Genomic DNA, 19,044 nt, shown 5'->3' on the forward strand with positions numbered 1-19,044 from the left:
AGGATACTAATGAAGAGGGAAGGAGTCCCTCCGAATGAGATGAACTAGCCTGGACCATACATAACTGAAGCCCAGGATGAGGTGGGCCTTGGGGAACCATTAATGTAGTAGCCAATAGCATTTGCTCAGATTTTCAGGTAAAATTCTGCTGAGCAAAATTGTTGGATATTCCTGAAGAAATTTTAAATATCATGGTTCTGGTGGAGAAACTTTGGGTTTGTGTTTTAATTCCTTGTGTCTTTTTTTTCCCTTCCTCTGTCCCTGCTAGAGGATAGAACATACACTACCTAGCTCAAGATAGAAAAATCTGAAGTTAAAGGAGACATGTGATAACAGTGGTGGAGGTGGGGTGAAGGGGAAGATTACTGTCTTTATATTATCAAATGTTCTTTCTAGTTTATTTTTATTGCTGGTCCCAAACACACACACACACACACACACACACACACAAAAAAAAAAAAAAAAAAAAAACCACATGAGCACTTAAGAATTAATTTTTTAAAGACCAGACTTATAATTCTGTCCCAAAAGGGAGGATTTGAGAGTATCAGCTAGAGTAAGGAAAATTGCAAAATCAAATTAATTAGCAAACTGTGCTTTGTTGTTAATATTACTAGATAAACTTTCAATTTATATAATTTGCAATCACTTGAAGTGTAAAGAAGAATTTGGTTGTTCTTACTAGGTAACATATCAATTTAAAATAAATACTTTATGTGTACCCAAGTATTCTAATGTGAATTTAATTTCTTTTAAATCTAACAATACTTTTGCTAATTGGTAAATTAATTATCTTTATACTTGTTTTTTTTGTTGTTGTTGTTGTTGTTTAAGGAATTAGCTCTTCGTAGCCAATTACCAACACTGGAGCAGGATGGTGGGACTCAAAATCCGGTGTCTTCTCCTGGGATGTCTCAGGAATTGAGAACAATGACGACCAATAGCTCAGATCCCTTTCTTAACAGGTTGGTAAGAGTGCTAATAGCTAATATCTGAAAAAGATACGTTTAAATTTATTCTGCCTAGTACTTAGAGTGGTCTGTTTTGAACACACATGCAGGCCAAAAACCATAGCTGTAAATAAATCTCCACATATGGTAAGTACAATAAAAATTGAGGATAAAACATGTCTCTTTTAAGAGGAAGTAAGCTGTTCAGACTTGTAGAAGGGATACTTATTCAATTACAATGTGTTTGCTTCTACCTATACTGTTGACTAACAGTCACTTAAAATTAATAGAATCATGAAGGAACATGTAAGTGCCTTTCTGTGAGAGCAAATGAACTGCATCTTAAACCTACTTAGGGTTACATTGTAAGAATCATTGGCAGGAATTTTCCACATAGCTGTGCAACCTGAGTGGCTCCATCCCAAAGCATTGTCAATGCCTCATGTTCTTAAAAGTCTGTGTAGTTCAAGGAGATAAAGTATAAGGTTGTGACTCTTTAAAAAGAAAGAAAAAATTCATTAAGCTGGGTGTGTTATGCACACCTGAAATTCCAACAACTTAAAGGCTGAGGATTGCAAGTTTGAGACCAGCCTGAGCAACTTAGTGAGAACTTGTCTCAAAATAAAAAAGAAAAAGAAAAAGGATTGGGAATGTGGGGTGCAATGGTACATGCTTATTATCCCAGTGGCTTGGGAGGCTAAAGCAGGAGGATCACAGGTTCAAAGCCAACCTCAACAATTTAGCAAGACCCTGTCTCTAAAGAAAGTATAAAAAAGGGCTATGGATGTGGGTCAGTGGTTAAGCACCTCTGGGTTCAATCCCTGGTACCCCACCACCAAAAAGAAATGCATTAGGATTGGTGACTGTATTTGAAATAACAGAGCTTGAAGGATGCTTCTTAGTGACTTACCATAATTCTTAAGTTTCAGGCAGATTTTTTTTTTTTAACCTCAAAAGCCATTTAAAATTGATACTTGACTAAAATTTGTTTAGGTTATAAAATAACTTTAGAATTTTATTTTTAAAAAGTGCAAATATCTTGTGGGTTGTTTTTTTTTTAAAACCTCCTAACCAATTTTAAGTAACATACTTTAAAAAAAAATTTAAAGGTATATTGATTTAGGAAAGCTATTATGCTACCTCTTAATTTCTCACCAGTTGAATTAAAAACTTCATGATTGTAGAAAAAAAATTTTTATTCTAAAAATATTTAGAACAATGGAATTCCCCATTGTTCTGTCTGTCTTAAGATTGTACTATGACCTGGTTAGGTTTGATTTATTTTGCTTTGCAGTGCTGAGGATTGAACCCAGAGTCTTGCACATGCTAGGCAAGTGCTCTACTACTGAGCTACATCCCCAACCCAGGAGCTTTGATTTTAGAGGCTAAAACATGTTTTAAGTACAACTTGTATTTTATACCAGTTTACATATTTGAATTTAAACTGAGGCTAATGAGGAATAGTCTTAGGCACAAAACTTCTTTTTTTCTTCCACAAGGAAAATCTCAGATCAGTATTATTGATAAAACAGTACCAGTTTTACCAACAACCTTTGGTTCAGGGATAAAATTAAACTTTTTTTTTTTTTTCTTTAAATAATGGAGTCATCCATAGTGGCACATGGCTAAAATCTGAGCTATGCGGGAAGAAACCTATGCAGGAAAAGGACTAGGGATAACTCAGTGAGAGAGTACTTACCTAGTTATGAGGTTAGTCCCCAGTAGTGAAAGGGGGTGGAGGGAAATGGACAGGCTGCATATCTCTCTGGCAGTTATTGGTGAAAATTGTTAAAACTTGATGAGAATTGAGCTGCCATTTCAGATTCTCTTCCTGGTAAGATCACAGAGTAACAGATAGTTGATGTGATTAATCTAAGGGCAGAATCTCATATTCATTCTCTGTAGTATGCCCTAGTTTCTGAAGTACACATCTGTTATGTTTTTTCTTGAAACTTCACCTTCTGAAGTTTCTGTGTTGCTTGCTAGTTGGTTTATGCTTGTTCCTTAAGCTCTAAACAATTTGATTCCCCTCACTTGCCATGGAATAGACTAGTGGTATATAGTATCCCCTTACCTCTCTCTTGTTCTAAGATCCTTTGAAGCAAGTTCAGGTATCTCCCTCCATGAAAACTTTTCCCTTTTACAAATTTTCAAGCTCACTTCTCTGTTTGTCCTGAAAGAACCTTACTTACATAGTTCATGTAGCCCTTAATTCATTAGTGTATTTGTTCACGTCTCTTGGTGCATTTGTGAGCTTTTAAAAAAGCGTCACTTGGGCTGAGAATGGTGGTGCACACCTGTAATCCCAGCAACTTGGGAGGCCAAGGTACAAGTATCACAAGTTCAAAGTGAGCCTTAGCAACTTCATGAGACCCTAAACAACTTGGCAAGACCCTGTCTCAAAATAAAATTGAAGAGGACTAGGGATGTGATTAAGCATCCCTGTGTTCAATCCCTGTTACCAAAAAGAAAAAGAAGAAAAAAAATGTGTCATTTGGCATGCCAAAGCCCAGGGTTTGATACCTAGCACTTCACGGGAAATTGGCAATATTTGTAATTTATTGTTGTTAACTTCTATCCTCAGAGCCTAATCTAATGCTTGTGGTATAATAGCAAATGTTCAGTGAACATTTATTGAATGGGACCTGCAGATGGTGGGATTGTGCAGAGAGCTGTTCCTAGGAGGAAAATCTTCTAAGGAATACCCATGTACTCCCCTGTGGTTTAGAATGAACTGTTTAACTCTGTAAATTCATCTATTTTGTAATGGACTGTAACATTGATGAGGCCCTTGTCCCAGATCAGGGCATTCAAAATAAAAACAAACCACACATCCTGAGGTCTTTTCATATATGGCTGTAGGGTCTACAAATAGTCTTAGAGACAAATTTGTATTTTCTTAGATTGGTGTGAGGCTCTGAATCTTGCCAAAATCTGGCAGAAGCATTGAGCCCAGTGTAAGCCTGGTTGGGGTGTGTGTGTGTGTGTGTGTGTATGTATGAAGTTGCTTTTTTGTTTTTAAAACAGTTGCTTAAATGTCAAGATGTGGGGAAATTTAAAGCACACATTTATGTATTTATGTTGAGAAACATTAATAGCAATTGCCTATGATTTTCTAGTATTAGGGACTCACAATTTTACAGTCAATACCAGTTGATGTCTTTGTGCTACTAGCTTAGAAAAAATATTTATGAAATAATATTCTGAGGATTTTTGCAATTTCTTTATGTAAATCTGGGAAACTTTTCATTTAGCCTAAAGTAAAAAATCTGACTTGGCTCATGTTTTTCCTCAAGGGATGTGTCTTGTACTATTTTCTTTTGTTCTTTCCTACAATTGGAGCTATAAGGCCTTATGCTAAGGTATTTGAGTTTTTCCCTCCTCTAAGCAGAAGCAAGGAAATCAAACTACAGGAATTCTTTTCTTATCAGCAGTGACTCATATTTTGGCCCCAGTTCAAAAAGAAATTCTGATATTTTATTTTGGGTTCATTTTTTCTTGGTTTAAGTTCTCTGCACAAGAGCTAAGAAGTTAACATGAGTCCCATCGACTTAGTATTTGGGTTTTGACCCCTCTGCCTTTGCTACTACCACCTGGATAATTGAAACCTTGGAACCATTGAGCTGTGTGGAGTGTGCGCCCCTACCGCCCAACTTTATTCCTGTATTCAGGTGGTGTCCAGACAGAATACCTGTGCAGAGAATTTTTTTTTTCTTTCATTACCATCATAGTCAGTTCCTTAGGAAAGATCTGGTCCTTTAGAGCTGCCAGCTTCAATTAGGATTAACTTGTTTATTACAAGTTTATAGGACAAGGGTTATGTATGCCCATGAAGGTGGATCCTTGTTTCATGTATTTCAGGTCAAGAATTTTCACTAATCTTTGAGAATTATTTTGACTTTTTTGTTGTTGTTATTTATTTTTGCTTTGTATAAAAAAATTTGCATCAGTCTTCAACTATCTTTTTTTATAGTGGCACCTATCACTCTCGAGATGAGAGTACAGACAGTGGACTAAGCATGAGCAGCTACAGTGTCCCTCGAACCCCAGATGACTTCCTGAACAGTGTTGATGAAATGGATACAGGTTAGTATTCTTCATTCCTCTGAGAAATCTGACTGGCCTGGTGGTGCATGCCTTTAATCCCAGCAGCTGGGGAGGCTAAGGTAGGAGGATCTCTAGTTCAAAGCCAGCCTCGGCAACTTAGCAAGGCGATAAGCAACTCAGTGAGACCCTGTCTCCAAATAAAATACAAAAATGGGCTTGGGATGAGGCTCAGTGCCCCTGAATTCAATCTCCAGTACCCCCCCCCTTCCCCGGAAAAAAAAGAAAGAAATCTGTTAGTCACAGATAATCATATCATCACCAGATCTAATAAGCTATCATGAGCAAAGAGTATTCAGAGGAAAACCATTTAAAATCCTTTAAACTTTCATTTGAGCCTGCCTTTTTTTATTCCTATGAGATGAATTATGATTTCAAGTATGTTTCTGATATTTAAATGTCATGAAATGGATATCTTAGCTCCATTTGAATAAAACTGATAACATGATTTATTTTAACATGTCTATTGGCAAGGTAATTGAGGACCCTATTGGAAGTGTCTCCTATTATAGATTTGTGTTTTTAATTTTGGTGAGAGTTTTCTATATGCAGTTCATTGTTTGCTTCTTTCTTTTTTTCTGGGGTTTTTTTTGATTCAACTTAGGTGTAATGGGACCAGGAAACTGGGTGGAAAAGACTTGGTATTGGAGCCTATCTACTTAGGGTTAGAATAGTTAGTAGAGGTCTTTCAGAAGTTAAGAAATTGCTGCTTCACAGAGACAGTTAAGGTACTGTTTCTCCCATAGCTTACCTGGTGACCATTGTCCTGGATTTGACAACTGTAGAGTATAGGAATTTGCAGAGAAGAGAAATAAAGCAGCTCCTTAGCTAGCCAACTCTTTAGTTACCAACTTCTCTAAAAGTGTTTGGCAAGTCTTTTGTGCTGATGCTTACTTATCTAGCTCATGACTATGATACTTTCTAGAATCCACACTACCCTTTTCTCTTTGCTTATCTAGATCTTAAGCCGTATTTAGTAGCCATTTCAAACCCAATTCATGAACTGTCCTTCCTCCTTTTATCATTTTTTTTTTCTTTAGACCCCTATAGCACTTAATGGATTATGTTTTTTCAAAAGTATATATTGTTTAAACTCTGAGGAATGTTAATATGTCTATGAAAAAAAAAAAGGTTCTGTGACCAGGTTAAGTTTGGGAATCCTAGAAGCTAGACTAAAAATTTATTTATGCAAAGACTTTTGGGAAGCTTGTTTTGCTTTTATGAATGTGGAGTAGAGTACTCATGTAGTCCTTTGATTTTATGTTCCTCATATGTAAGAGAGGGCTGGAGTTGTACCTCAGTGGTAGAATGCTTGCCTAGCACATGTGAAGCACTGGGTTCAAGCCTCAGCACCACATTAAATAAATAAATAAATAAAGGTATCGTGTCCATCGACAACTACAAATATTTTTTTAAAATCTCTTTTAAAAGAAAAATATATGTAAGAGAAAGGCAGGTCTATACCATTCATTTTATATTTAATCTTATTATGGTGGTAAATATCTGGAAAACAATAGGCAGCTATACTGTCATGTGGTGTGCTTCTTCTTTCTTCCTTTGCCACATAAAATTTTTCAAGGGATTTTTGCTTTTTCATCCCTTTCTGTGCTCAGTCCTTAGTGGTAAGCATTCAAGCTATACATTGGATATCTGAACAAATGCTGAAACACAGATAAACTTGACATTGTAATTTTGTTATCTCTGTGGTGTCTTCTAGAATAAATTCAGGCCAGTCAGGAATGCTTTTCCATTACTATGCATTTCTGTACACTCATAAGATACAGCTTTGACGTAAGCTTTTCTAAAAGGATTTGTCTCTCCCTTTGATACAACTAGGTGATACTATCAACCAAAGCACCCTGCCCTCACAGCAGAACCGTTTCCCAGACTACCTTGAAGCCATTCCTGGGACAAATGTGGACCTTGGAACACTGGAAGGAGATGGAATGAACATAGAAGGAGAAGAGTTGATGCCCAGTCTTCAGGAAGCTCTGAGTTCTGACATCCTTAATGACATGGAATCTGTTTTGGCTGCCACCAAGCTAGATAAAGAAAGCTTTCTTACATGGCTATAAAGCCCTCAGGTAGACTGAATTCTAAATCTGTGAAGGATCTAAGGAGATGAGACGTGTGCCTGAAATTTCCAAATAAGCCAGCTGCAATTTTATGGCTAATAACAAACAAAAAAAATATATATATGAACAAACAAACGTCCAGCAAGATTCTTTCATCCACTATTTTGCTCTTTCTTGTCCATTGCTGCTGTTAATATATTGCTGACCTCTTTCACAGTTGGCCCTAAAGAATCAAAAAAAAAAAAAACCCAAAACAACAAAAAAATTCTTTGCTATAATAACTACTGTTTATTTGGGGGGCTGGGGGAAGTGAGCCTGTTTGGATGATGGATGTCATTCCTTTTGCCCAGTTAGATATTTGACTCAGACTTGGAAATCAGATGCTTCGTGTCACAGCGTTTAGTTTGTTCACAACTAGGTGATACTATCAACCAAAAGCTTCTTCAGCTGCATTTGGCCAGTGGAAAAACATGTCTTACTGGTCTAACAAGCCAAAAATGTTGTATCCGATATTAAGTACTTAATGCTAATTTGAAGAAGTAGCTGAAACCAAGGCTGAAGACTTATTTTCAGTGTTTTGTTTTTTCCTCCTAGTGCTATCATTAGTCACATAGTGACCTTGATTTTATTTAGGAGCTTAAGGCATGAGACAATTTCCATAGAAATATATTAATTATTGCCACATACTCTAGTATAGGTTTGGGTGGATATTTTTGTGGATGTTTTGGGTTTTCTGGTGTTTTTTTTTTTGTTTGTGTTGGTTGGTTGGTTTTGTTGAAACTTAGGCAAGTTACTTTATTAGTAAATCTGCTTAATCTGTTTATAGTTGTAGTTTGGGACATTTATTGTAGTTCTTTTGATAAAATTTACATTTCCTGAGTTTTTTGCCATCTTATTTAAATCTTGATTATCTGCTCTCTAAACACACACACATACACAGTGTTTATAATAGTGTGATAGCAGAATGTACTTTTTTTTTTTTTAAAGTTTCCCTACTTTCCAATTCATTTTTAAAATGGTAGCTTTGAATGTATACATTTATAATACATGACTAGTAGTGCATATCTCACAAGCAGTTTTAATCTGGTTGGGGCAATCTGCAGATGTTTGAGATAGTTTTGTCTTCTAAAAGGGCTATTACTAAGGATAGTGCCTAAAAGAATACTCTTTGCTCTCTGGGCACAAGATAAATACCTGATGAATTGGAAAGGAGCAGACTAGAAATGGTTTTATTTTCTCCCTTGAACAAGTTTGAGTCTTAGAAATCACTGAGTAGGTTTATGATGTAAGTGACAAAAGTGAGCTTTACAGCAACTCACCTTCCTTCAGCTTTGGAAATTTACACTCGCCTTAGTTTTGGAAGTAAACTCTGGTACTTCAGTTCTCATTTATAATGAGTACATTGAAGACTAGATTAAAATATTTTCTATAAAATTGTTCTTGTAAACAGAGTAGACAACCCTCCTGAAGCCACACCTCCACCCACCCCACCCCAAGTGCTGGGGCTCGAATCTGAGGCCTTGCTTGTGCTAGGCAAGTGCTTGAGCTACATCCTCAGCCCCTACAGGATTGTTCTTAACAAAACTTGCTCCTACTTTCACATGCTGAAAATTAAACCTCTAGGTAGTATGTAGACTAGTATAAGGTCATGAGTTAGCTGGTAAAGTGGTCAGATTAATAAATGTATATTGGTTGTTGAATTTAGCAAAGTAGTAGAGATAATCATGGTTATACCTTTATTTTTACAGGAAGAGATATAACTAGAGTATGTGTCTACAGAAGTAATAATGGTTTCCAAAGACTATTTTTTAATGAACAAAGTAAGCATGAATTTACTCTTCAATATATAAGCTATAAAGTAGTGGTTATGAATTAGAGTGGTACCAGCTAGTATCTCTGTGATTTAAGGGTCTTTCAGTGCTTCTAGCATAAGCCCTTATTTTCAAGGGTTTATAACAGACAGAATCTGTTTTCCTGGGTTCAGCTACTATGAAAAAGCTTCAGCTCTGGAATATAGATTTTTTTTTTCCTTTTTCCAATTACAAAATCCAAGCATTTTGACCCTTCAATTTGGAGGAGTGCAAAAGTGGAAGTAACAAGTTTTATTTTAAGTACTTTTCAGTGCTCAAGAAAAATGCAATCACTGTATTATATATAATGATTCATGGGTTGTTGTTCATAATAGTTTGACTCAGCTTTTATTTTAAAAACAGCAGAAAGATTCAGTATTGAATCAAGTTGGGGTGGGGATGGCCAGTGTGCAAATGCATTGAGTTTTAGAACAATAATGAAATTCTACCTAGAATGCATAATTGAGCATTTGGATGAGATAGCATGTTGTTTTTAATGTGCAGATCAGAGCTACTTAGTGCCTATAATTTGCCAGTAAGTCACAAATTAAAATCATATCTTATATATCAGCAGAGTAGCTTTAGCTTAGGGGGAGGGTGGGAAGGTGGGAGTGGGTTGTGAAGAGTTAGTGGGACCTTGATAGAAAACTTTATAAACTTTCTCTTCAATAAAGACTTATCTTGCATCTTGCTATCATTAAAGGCAGTTGTTCCTAAAATTTCAATCACTTAAGAACACCCACAAAGCAAAAATACATAGTCTTCGTTTCCTCCCAAATTTAATTTGCCCAGTTATACCTCAGTGTTGTAGCAGTGCTGTGTACCTGATATAGTGCTTTGATCTTATCATACCCTTGTAGTGACCTGGAAGAGATTTAAGAGTCCTTTCTCTTTTTGAGTTTGAATCATAGCTTTGATGTGGTCTTTCTTGTTTTATGTTCTTATTCCTAATGTAAAAGTGTTTAATGCTTTTTGGTTGTATTGGGTAGTATGGGGATAAGGTTTTAACTGGTTATTCTTGAATTGCTTTTACAATAAACCAATTTTATAATCTTTAAATCCATCAACTTTTTATATATTTTTTTAAGTTACGGCTTCTTAAATCTACTTATGATTGATGGAACACATTGATTTGGAATTTCAGATCTTCCAAAGCACTATTTGTTGTAATATTATTTTTTAAATATAGTGCCTTTTAAAAAAATAACATAAGGAAGTGACTGTGATACAAATAATGTTAATGTTTTAAGTTCTACTCATTTTAGGTAGATGCATTCTATATAGAACATGGCAGAAAGATGAAAAACAGTAATTGTGTATTCAGAATTCATACCAATCAGTGTTGAAACTTAGTACAAAAGCAGGAGGCAATATCCATTGATTAATGATTTCATAGCTTTTGTATATCTGAGAAATGAGTGCTCAGATGAATTTTATCTTTGCAAGCATGTTTTTGTAAGAATTGTGGGTGTGCCTATCTTAACATTTATTTTCTGTATTTTGAAATCAAGTATTCTCCACGTTTTAAATGTTTTATATTAGAGATTTCTTTAATGCACACTTGTCAGATATATATATATAGTACCAATGTACCAATGTTACCTTTTGTTTTTAGATGTTAAGCGCATGCTCATGTTAGGTACTTACAAAAATTGTTACATTATTTTTTCTTATGTAATTCCTTTTTTGTTTGTTTATGTTGTCCAAATATATTCTTTCCTTAAACTCTTCCTTGTTGTTTTTAATAGTTTATAATACTTAAAACTCTTTGGCTTAATAGTCTTTCAGTAGAAGTAGTACTAAAAATTAAAGGTTAGTATAGTAGTAACTGGTAGAGAGATGAAGCCAGGTTAAGTTTAAAATTAGTTTGCTCCCCGAAGTTAGGCATGGCATTTGGAACTTTAAAAATTTAGGTAAAGGGGTGGGTTTGTGGCTCAGTGGTAGAGTGCTTGCCTAGCACATGCGAGGTGCTGGGTTTGATCCTCAGCACCACATAAAAATAAATAAAATAAAGATATTGTGTCCATCTACAACTAATATATAAAATTAGGTAGAGTTCTTTGAACTCTTTTCTATATTCTTCATATGTATCATCCCCATCGTCAGTGGCAGGGTATACGCAGAATTCTGTCTACTTCATTCTAAAATGACCTGACTACATGTAACAGCACAGAGGAAATTGAGATGAACATGACACTATTTTTCAAAATGGCCTTTGGTTTTCTTTCTCCAGAGTATTCTCTTATTGTCTCCAAAACAGAACACTTACGTTAGTGAAAAGTATAACTTATTGATTTGTAAATAAGTGTTCACAAATTCACGTGGTAAGTCCCAAACTTTGAATAAGAAGATTTGAGAGGGAAGAAAAAGGAGATTTGATTGTGTTTAAAAATGACTTATTTTTATAAAATGTGTTATGTGTAATATCTCCCATTATCGGTATGTCAGTTTGGTGAGGCAGGTCTGAAAATTTTTTATTTTTCTACGCATAATTTCTTTACATTGGTAGAATGTTCATTTTGTGGAGCTTGAAGTCATTTCTCTTATTTAGTACAAAATATAGTGATCATACATCTTAGGTCAAAGCCACACCTTGAAACTAGTGGTGTAGCTCAGTGATGGAGCATGTGCATAGCATGTGTAAAGCCCTAGGTTTAGTCCCCAGCACTACAGAAGAAAACGGTGGGACTGGAGCAGGGTAACATTCCACCTCTTATTAGTTGCTCCAATGGGCAGTGCACTTTGGCTGTGTACATGGCGACAACAACTAATAATAAAAGGAAACCAAGGTAATTGGTAGATGGTGCATTATGTTTGATTCCCTTTAGTTTTCATTTTTAGACAGCTGGGGTTGCAAAAGAAGAGCAACCTCAAAAAAACAGTCACATTTTCTCACCTTCCCTAATAGCAACCACAGTCTCCCTGGCTCGGAACTGTCATTTATACTGATAACCTGTCTTTATTGTGGGTAAATTCATGTTCGGTTCTCTTTGGCTCCAGGTGGCCACATACACTAATGCTGAAGGAATCAACAGTAACCTTAACAGAGTGTCTACCATTTTATATCCCTATTCCACTTTTTAAATTGTTGACTTTGGTCTATAGTTTAATCATGAGAAATTTTGATAAACAGTCTTTTCTGATTTGAAAGTTTACTGAATTTAGAATCAGATGTGGCAGTGGCATGTACTCATTTTCTCAGCTACTTGGGAGGCTGAAGTAGAAGACTGTTTGAACCCAGGAGTTTGCAATCAGCCTGGGTAACAGAACAACCCTGTCACATACACAGATACACACACACCAAAAAAAAAAAAAAAAAAAAAAGAATTATGACTTAGTACTGTAGGTTTCCAAGTCACATGTGGAATATCTTTTGCTATATTACTTAAATATAGACAGCTGTGGTATAAAGCTGAGGATGCAGCTCAGTGGTACAGCATGTACATGTAGCATGTGTAGAACCCTGAGTAGGATCAGGATCTCCATTATCACACACACACAACCTGTGATTCAAGTAAAATGGATAACTTCTTAAACATGAACATAGTATATTGTGTATATATATATATATATATGTATATATACAATATATATTATATATATGTATATATTTAATACTGCCACAGATTAAAAAGTCACAAAATTAAGACACTGGGAAAACAAGATGATATTGAAAAGATGTTCAGAATTTTTAAACTGTTGTATTTTAACAAATCTCCCAAAGTAAATGATCTGACTTATAAGCTGTTCTGATACTGTTAAAAAGTAAAAACAGCAACATACCAACATTTTTCTGTGCTGAATTTAAAGCAAAATTTGGAGAACTCTGAGCAGAATTTATTGTTATAAAATTCCTAAACATCTGTTCTAGTACTTAAAACTATTGGGTACAATGGTGCACAACTTTAATCCCAGCTACTTAGGAGTTTGAGGCAGGAGGATCAAAAGTTTGAGGACACCCTCCACAATTTAGCAAGACTTTGTCTCAAAATAAAAAGGGCTGGGATGTAGCTCAGTGATAAACTCCCCTGAATTTAGTTCCTAGTACCAAAAAAAAAAATAGTAATCCACAAGTTGTGGCACATGCCTGTAGTCCCAAATACTCTGCAGGCTGAAGCAGAAGGATCAGGAACCCAGGAGTTCAGGGCCAGCCTGGGCAATACAGCAAGATGTCCTCCACCAAAAAAGAAACTTTTAATAACTAGGATTACTGCAACTTTGTGAAATTGTTACCAACTTACATTCAAAATGTGTAGATGCACAGAGCTTGATTGTTAGTAACTTTTTAAAACTGTAAGTTTGGGGTTAGGGAAATGGCTCAATAGTAGAGCATTTGCCTGCCTAGCATGCATGAGGCCCTAGGTTCAATCTCCCAACACCTAAAAAAAAAAAAAACTTCTTAAAGTTATTATATACTTTTCCCTGTGTGTCCTTATTCTAAGTATGTATCATACAATTCCCATGAAGTAGTCTATAATTTAAACATCTCTTTTTGGGTGTTAATTTTCATTGTGAGGTGTTATTAGAAGCCATCTCTCAGTTCTTTTTAAATCAGGTACTTATGTTACAGTGTATTTCCTAATGACTTCTGGCCAGTGTGAATTAATTTTCTCAAAGACATGGATTCAGTGTCAAAATCTGAGAAAAAGCACTACTGCATTTTTCCATGAGCCACCAACAATGATATAGCCACTGGCAAACCTGGCAGAAGATTATTTCTCCCCGTTCAGGGAATGTAGCAACTTTTAAACTTCTATCTAATGATGAAGAGGTAAGCACATCTGCTGCAGAGTACAACAGAAGCATTCTCAGTGATGGCTGAGAATCACTGATCTCTGGGGTGACCCTGAATTAAGACCTGAGTTTTTTTTTGGAGATGCAAAGTCTCATGTTCAGGAGTAGCCAGATCACGAGGAATCCTGAAGTCAAACTGCAAAAACCACATGTGCATTATCTTGGATGGAGGCTATTGGCTGAGGTGTTTTCTCTCTGAGCACCAGTAAATCTCTTGAGCCCTACAAAATCTCACTGGGACTGCACAGAGAAGAATGTGGACTAAAGATTTAGTTGTTCTTTTATAATCCAAAACAATATACAATTTAGCTCTTCAATATTGTAAGCCAGACAAGTTTCTATGGAATCCTGCTATGAGGTTTTCAGAAGATCAGCATGAGCCCATGTACTGTCCATTCAAAAAACAGCTGATGCTATGTTGGGATATGTATATTACAAATAGTTCAGAACTCTCCTTTGAAGGGACTATATTGATCTGGAATGAAGTGGCAAGCACTGGTAAATTCAGGATATTGTTTAGTTTATTTAACACTGATTTGATCTGAAAATTTAATGACCAAAATCCCTGTCAGTCTTCCAAAGTCACTGAAGTAAAATTCCTGAACATTTCCAGTTATTTCTGTCTGGCTAAATATACCAAATTTGGAAAGAAAATTACTCCAATCAAGTTGATGTTTCACTGCCATCAATTACTATAGAAGCTGAAGTCTATGAGACTTTTTTCCCCATTAATGGGTAAATGGAAAATATTGCAATTTATTTCATCTCAGATACTGGTTATAAGGACAAAAGCAAAATGTTATAAGAGCAACTGGTGAACTGTTAAATTTCTCCCCCTCCCCCAAACTGGGTTTTGAACCCAAAGGCACTTTACCACCTACCTATCCACAGCACCCTTCACCCCTTTTAAGATGGTCTCAAAAATTTGTGAGGGTCTCACTAAATGGCTGAGTCTGACCTTGAACCTGTGATCGTCCTGCTTAAACCTCCCAAGTCACTAGGATTATAGGCATGCACCATTGTGCCCAGCTGAACTGTTAACATTTAAAAAGCAATATTTTAAAAGTGAGCATGATCTTTCTCAGTATCCTCTTAGAGAATTATGTTGTTGAATAATTCTAATTCTTTTATCCTGAGTAGGTCTACTCAATATATCTGCATAGGTACTTGAAACTCTGCTTTTCTCTGTCATTAATATGCACACCAAAGTACATGTATAAGGACACAAATTGGTGTGAATATACTTTGTATACAACCAGAGATATGAAAAATTGTGCTCTATGTGTAATAAGAATTGTAATGCATTCCACTGTCATATATAAATTTAAAAAATAATTTTAAAAGAAGAAAAAAATATGCACACCAAAAAACACCCCTCCCCAGTTTTCTATGCTATTTGTTTTTCAATAAATAATTTTAAATGCTGTAATTAGCAAACCACTACATCTTATTTGATCATACCCAAATATGAGTATCACTATTCCTATATACCTCAAATCTCACGGTGGCCGTGAAATGACTAGTGAAAATTTGATGATTCAGCACGTAACTGGGTAGTATGTTCTGTGTACAAGGTTAACCGTGTTCACTGGGACTCAAAATTGTCTTTAATTGATTGTGAGCTTTCCTAATCCACTGTAGGTAGAAAACTTCTTCACACAGAGGGAATCCTATGAAGTTTCCATAATAAGACAATGCTCTAAAAATTCAAAACAAAATTAAATACTCTAATGGGTTATTATATCTTATGTCAATTTTTTAAAATCCAGTGTATATTTGTCCAACAGACACTGTCAGGCAGTATTCTAGACTTGCATAATCAGTGGTGTGGTAACTTACTCAAGGAACTTCTCAAATTAGCATAAATAAGACTGCTGCATGCTGAAGGGTAGTTAACACAATGTACTGAGAAAGCATAGTCTAGGAAAGGTACTTCCTCCTGGGATTATGAGGATAAGCCTCAGGTGCTATTTAAATTGAACAGTGAGTGGTTATGACTAACCCAAGAGAAGTGGTTTGTGGAGAGGAAAGAGGGAGGACAAGGCAGAAAAACTAAGACTATTTGGGAAAGCGAAGTTTTTCAGCTTGGCTGAGCTGTAAATATATAATAGATTAATTCATTCAACAATTTGAGTGTCTGTATTAAGCACTACTCTGGGAATACAATAATGAACACAATAATTCTGTCCTCATGGAGTTGATGTTCTTGACAGACCAGAATAGATGAGGATAGTTAATATGAACTGAGTACTTACCATATACCAGGCTCTTTCCCAAGCACTTTCCATTTATTAATTCACTTAATTCTCAACAACAACTCAATGAGATAGGGACTATTCCAATTTGGCAGGTTAAAAATACTGACACATCTGTGTAGTGGATTAAAGGTGACTTCACTGTTTTTTGGTTTTTGTTTTGTTTTTGGTGGTACTGGGGATTGAACCCAGGGCCTTGTGCGTGTGAGGCAAGCGTTTTACCAACTGAGCTATACCCCCAACCCTTTATTTTTTCTTTAAATAAAAAAATTAAAAATAAATGCAATAAGGTAATGTTGGCAGTGTTACATCATGCCTCCCAGAAAGTGACCTCATTTGTTCTTTTTAAAATTGACCAAAATGCCACATGTGTTTGATTGGCACTTTACACCTTATTTACCATATGCAGAGGGACTGTGTTGGCATCTGTCCAGCTGTCCCTGATGAGTTACCACTCTGAGAAACTTCCCTTCTATAAGACAGCTGGGGCAAAGACCAGACTGATTGAATGAAAAGTCAGATTGTCATGTTTGTTTGTTTGTTTGTTTTTAGTGAGGGAGAAACCCCCCAAAGCCTGAGCTAGATTCCTAGAGATCCCATTATTCTCCAGAACCAGCAACAAGGAAAGAGGAGGCTTGTTTATGGTGCTACCCATTGGCTACAGTGAAGTGATTTTCCTTTGGCTAAGGTGTAAATGGCAATGGTTTCCAAAAACACACATGGCTGCAGAACTACTCAGTGCTGGTATTAACTGTCCTACACCATCCCAGGAATGGGGAGAGTATTTGATGTAGATGGATATTGGAGGCCTGGAGCCTTGGCACCCAACCCTGGTCAATGGTGAGACCCACACTGTCATGACCATAAGCCTGACTCACAAGGTCACAAAGAAACAAGGGAGCTCAGCCAGGTTTTAAATTCAGAGAATTAACTCAAAGGAGAAAGATGAGACCCAGAGTGTCAAAGTGACTTTCTTAAAGCCATACAACTAATAAGGGGCTAAGCCAAGGACAGAACCTTAGACTTTCCATCCCTGGTGAATTTATCCTGTAACTACATTGATGAAAATCACAAAAAGTCAAAACTGCTCTCAAATCCTCTTTCATTGCCTATGTAGAGTACAGTAAAAGGTTCACGCACTGGAAGGTACTCCAAGGACTAAGACTGATGGAAAGAAGGGCAGGTCCAATCACCACTTCTGTTTTATACTGGGGCCTGTGCTTATTGAGTGGAAGATAAGTAGAATTTCCCAGGCTTTGAAAAACATTATTCCTCTATTGTTTTCTCCCTTCTCTTCAGCATATGTAGTTTAATTTATGAAAGTTAAAGGGGCCAAGCATGGTGGTGCTCAAGTAATCCCAGCAACTCAGGAAGCTGAGGCAGAAAAATCATAAATTCAAGTCCAGTCTTAGCAACTTAGTGAGGCCCTATCTCAAAAAGCATTCTGGAAGTAGCCCAAAATGAGAGCACCTTGGGTTCCATCCCAGTACTGAGGAAGGGAAGGGAAGGGGAAGGGCGGGGAGGTGGGGAGGGATGGGATAGTGGGTATCTACTATAGTTCACTTTCTCAGTGTCTTTCTTTTGGTTTGTTGACCCTTGTTGCTAAAATATTTTTCTGGAAATATTATTTTTAAATGCTTTAACTTTAAAAACCTGATTATGATGGTTCTTCGGGGGTTTTTTGCCTCGTAATAAGAAGAACATTTTGTTTTATTATTTTCTTTTTAATTTTTTGTTTGTTTTTGATTCATCCCAGGGGTACTCTACCGCTGAGCTACATCCCCAGACCTTTTTTTTTTTTTTTTTTTGAGAATGAAGTCACTTTTTCTAGACACAGTTGCCATTTTAATGAAATATCTAAGGAGTTAGCTGAAACTTTGAAAGACTTGAGGGTCTTTTTTTCATCCAACACATCTCAAACAACATTAGATTATTGATTTTTTTTTCTTGAAATAATCCACTTATTTCTGTTCTCCAAATAAAATATTTGCTTTATTTTGCACAAATCAAATGCAGCCCCTGGGGGATGCTGGAGGCAGTTCAATTGTAGAGTACTTGTCTAGCATGTGTGAGGCCCTTGATTTAATCCCCAGCACCACCAAAAAAAAAAAAACACCTCCTGAGATTTGCATATTCAGAAGATACTGCAAGTGCAAGTGTGGTTCCTTCTTTTTGGGGAGGTGGGTGGTTGGTGATTTGTTTTGGTTTATTTTATTTTATTTATTTATTTATTGGCAGGACTGGAGAAGGAATCAAGAAGTGCTTTGCCACTAGACTACATCTCCAGCCCTTTTTTATTTTGAGGCAGAGGCTTAGTACATTGCTAAGGCTGGCCTGGAACTTGTGATCCTCCTGCCTCAGCTTCCCCAAATTGTGAAATTACAATTGTGCACCATTGTTTTCAGCTAAACTATGGTTCACTATAATATTATTTTGCTTTGTTCTCCCACAGAAGACTTATGTATATGATTTATAAAATGCAAATAAGGAAAAGTATCCACATTTGTTATCTCTTTGTTTTTAACATTGTATTGGTAAGTCCTTGAATCCCTAATTATAAACATTTTTACTACTTATACTAGAATTAACAATAAAAATAGTATAAAAACTAAACTATTAAGAAATAACAATGAGCCACGCTTGGTGGCACATGCCTGAGATCCCAATAACTCAGGAGGCTGAACCAGGATGATCACAGGTTTGCAGCCAGCCTAGACTACATAGCACAACCCTGTCAAAAAAAAAAAAAAAGGTCTGTAGATGCAGCCCAGGGTTCAATCCCTAGTACTGCAAAAGTAAAAGGAAGATGAGGAAGGGAAGGGGGAGAAAGAAGAGGAAGGAGTCATAGAAAAATGACTATGTCATTTGAGGACAGTTATAAACTGGTGAGCTGGTTGCAAACTGGAGAGGATGCAATTCAAGTGGTTTCCATCTTTACACAGGCAGTACTGTAGAATAAAATGGTCTGTCCTTTTTATATTTTATTTAGAGTCAGGGTGTTGCTAAGTTTCTTATG

The 19,044-nt window shown here is 36.2% G+C and overlaps 1 protein-coding gene and 1 non-coding gene across 9 annotated transcripts in view; one reads left to right on the forward strand and one right to left on the reverse strand.

The window, feature by feature from the left end:
• Nucleotides 1–10,704, forward strand: part of Yap1 (Yes1 associated transcriptional regulator) — a 110,065-nt gene extending 99,361 nt beyond the window's left edge. For all 8 annotated transcript variants that reach the window (XM_078046918.1, XM_078046922.1, XM_078046920.1 and 5 more), the window contains 3 exons: nucleotides 835–965; nucleotides 4,924–5,036; nucleotides 6,891–10,704. In XM_078046918.1, the coding sequence (XP_077903044.1) occupies nucleotides 835–965; nucleotides 4,924–5,036; nucleotides 6,891–7,129 (483 nt within the window). In that variant the 3' untranslated portion in view covers nucleotides 7,130–10,704. The remainder of the gene's footprint in view (nucleotides 1–834; nucleotides 966–4,923; nucleotides 5,037–6,890) is intronic.
• Nucleotides 10,705–16,195: 5,491 nt separating this feature from the next.
• On the reverse strand, nucleotides 16,196–16,268 carry Trnav-cac (transfer RNA valine (anticodon CAC)). The gene has a single exon. It is a non-coding gene; the product is annotated as a tRNA-Val (tRNA).
• Nucleotides 16,269–19,044: the final 2,776 nt, after the last annotated feature.

The sequence above is a fragment of the Ictidomys tridecemlineatus genome, chromosome 4, assembly GCF_052094955.1.
Source record: "Ictidomys tridecemlineatus isolate mIctTri1 chromosome 4, mIctTri1.hap1, whole genome shotgun sequence".
NCBI classification, from domain to species: Eukaryota; Metazoa; Chordata; class Mammalia; order Rodentia; family Sciuridae; genus Ictidomys; species Ictidomys tridecemlineatus.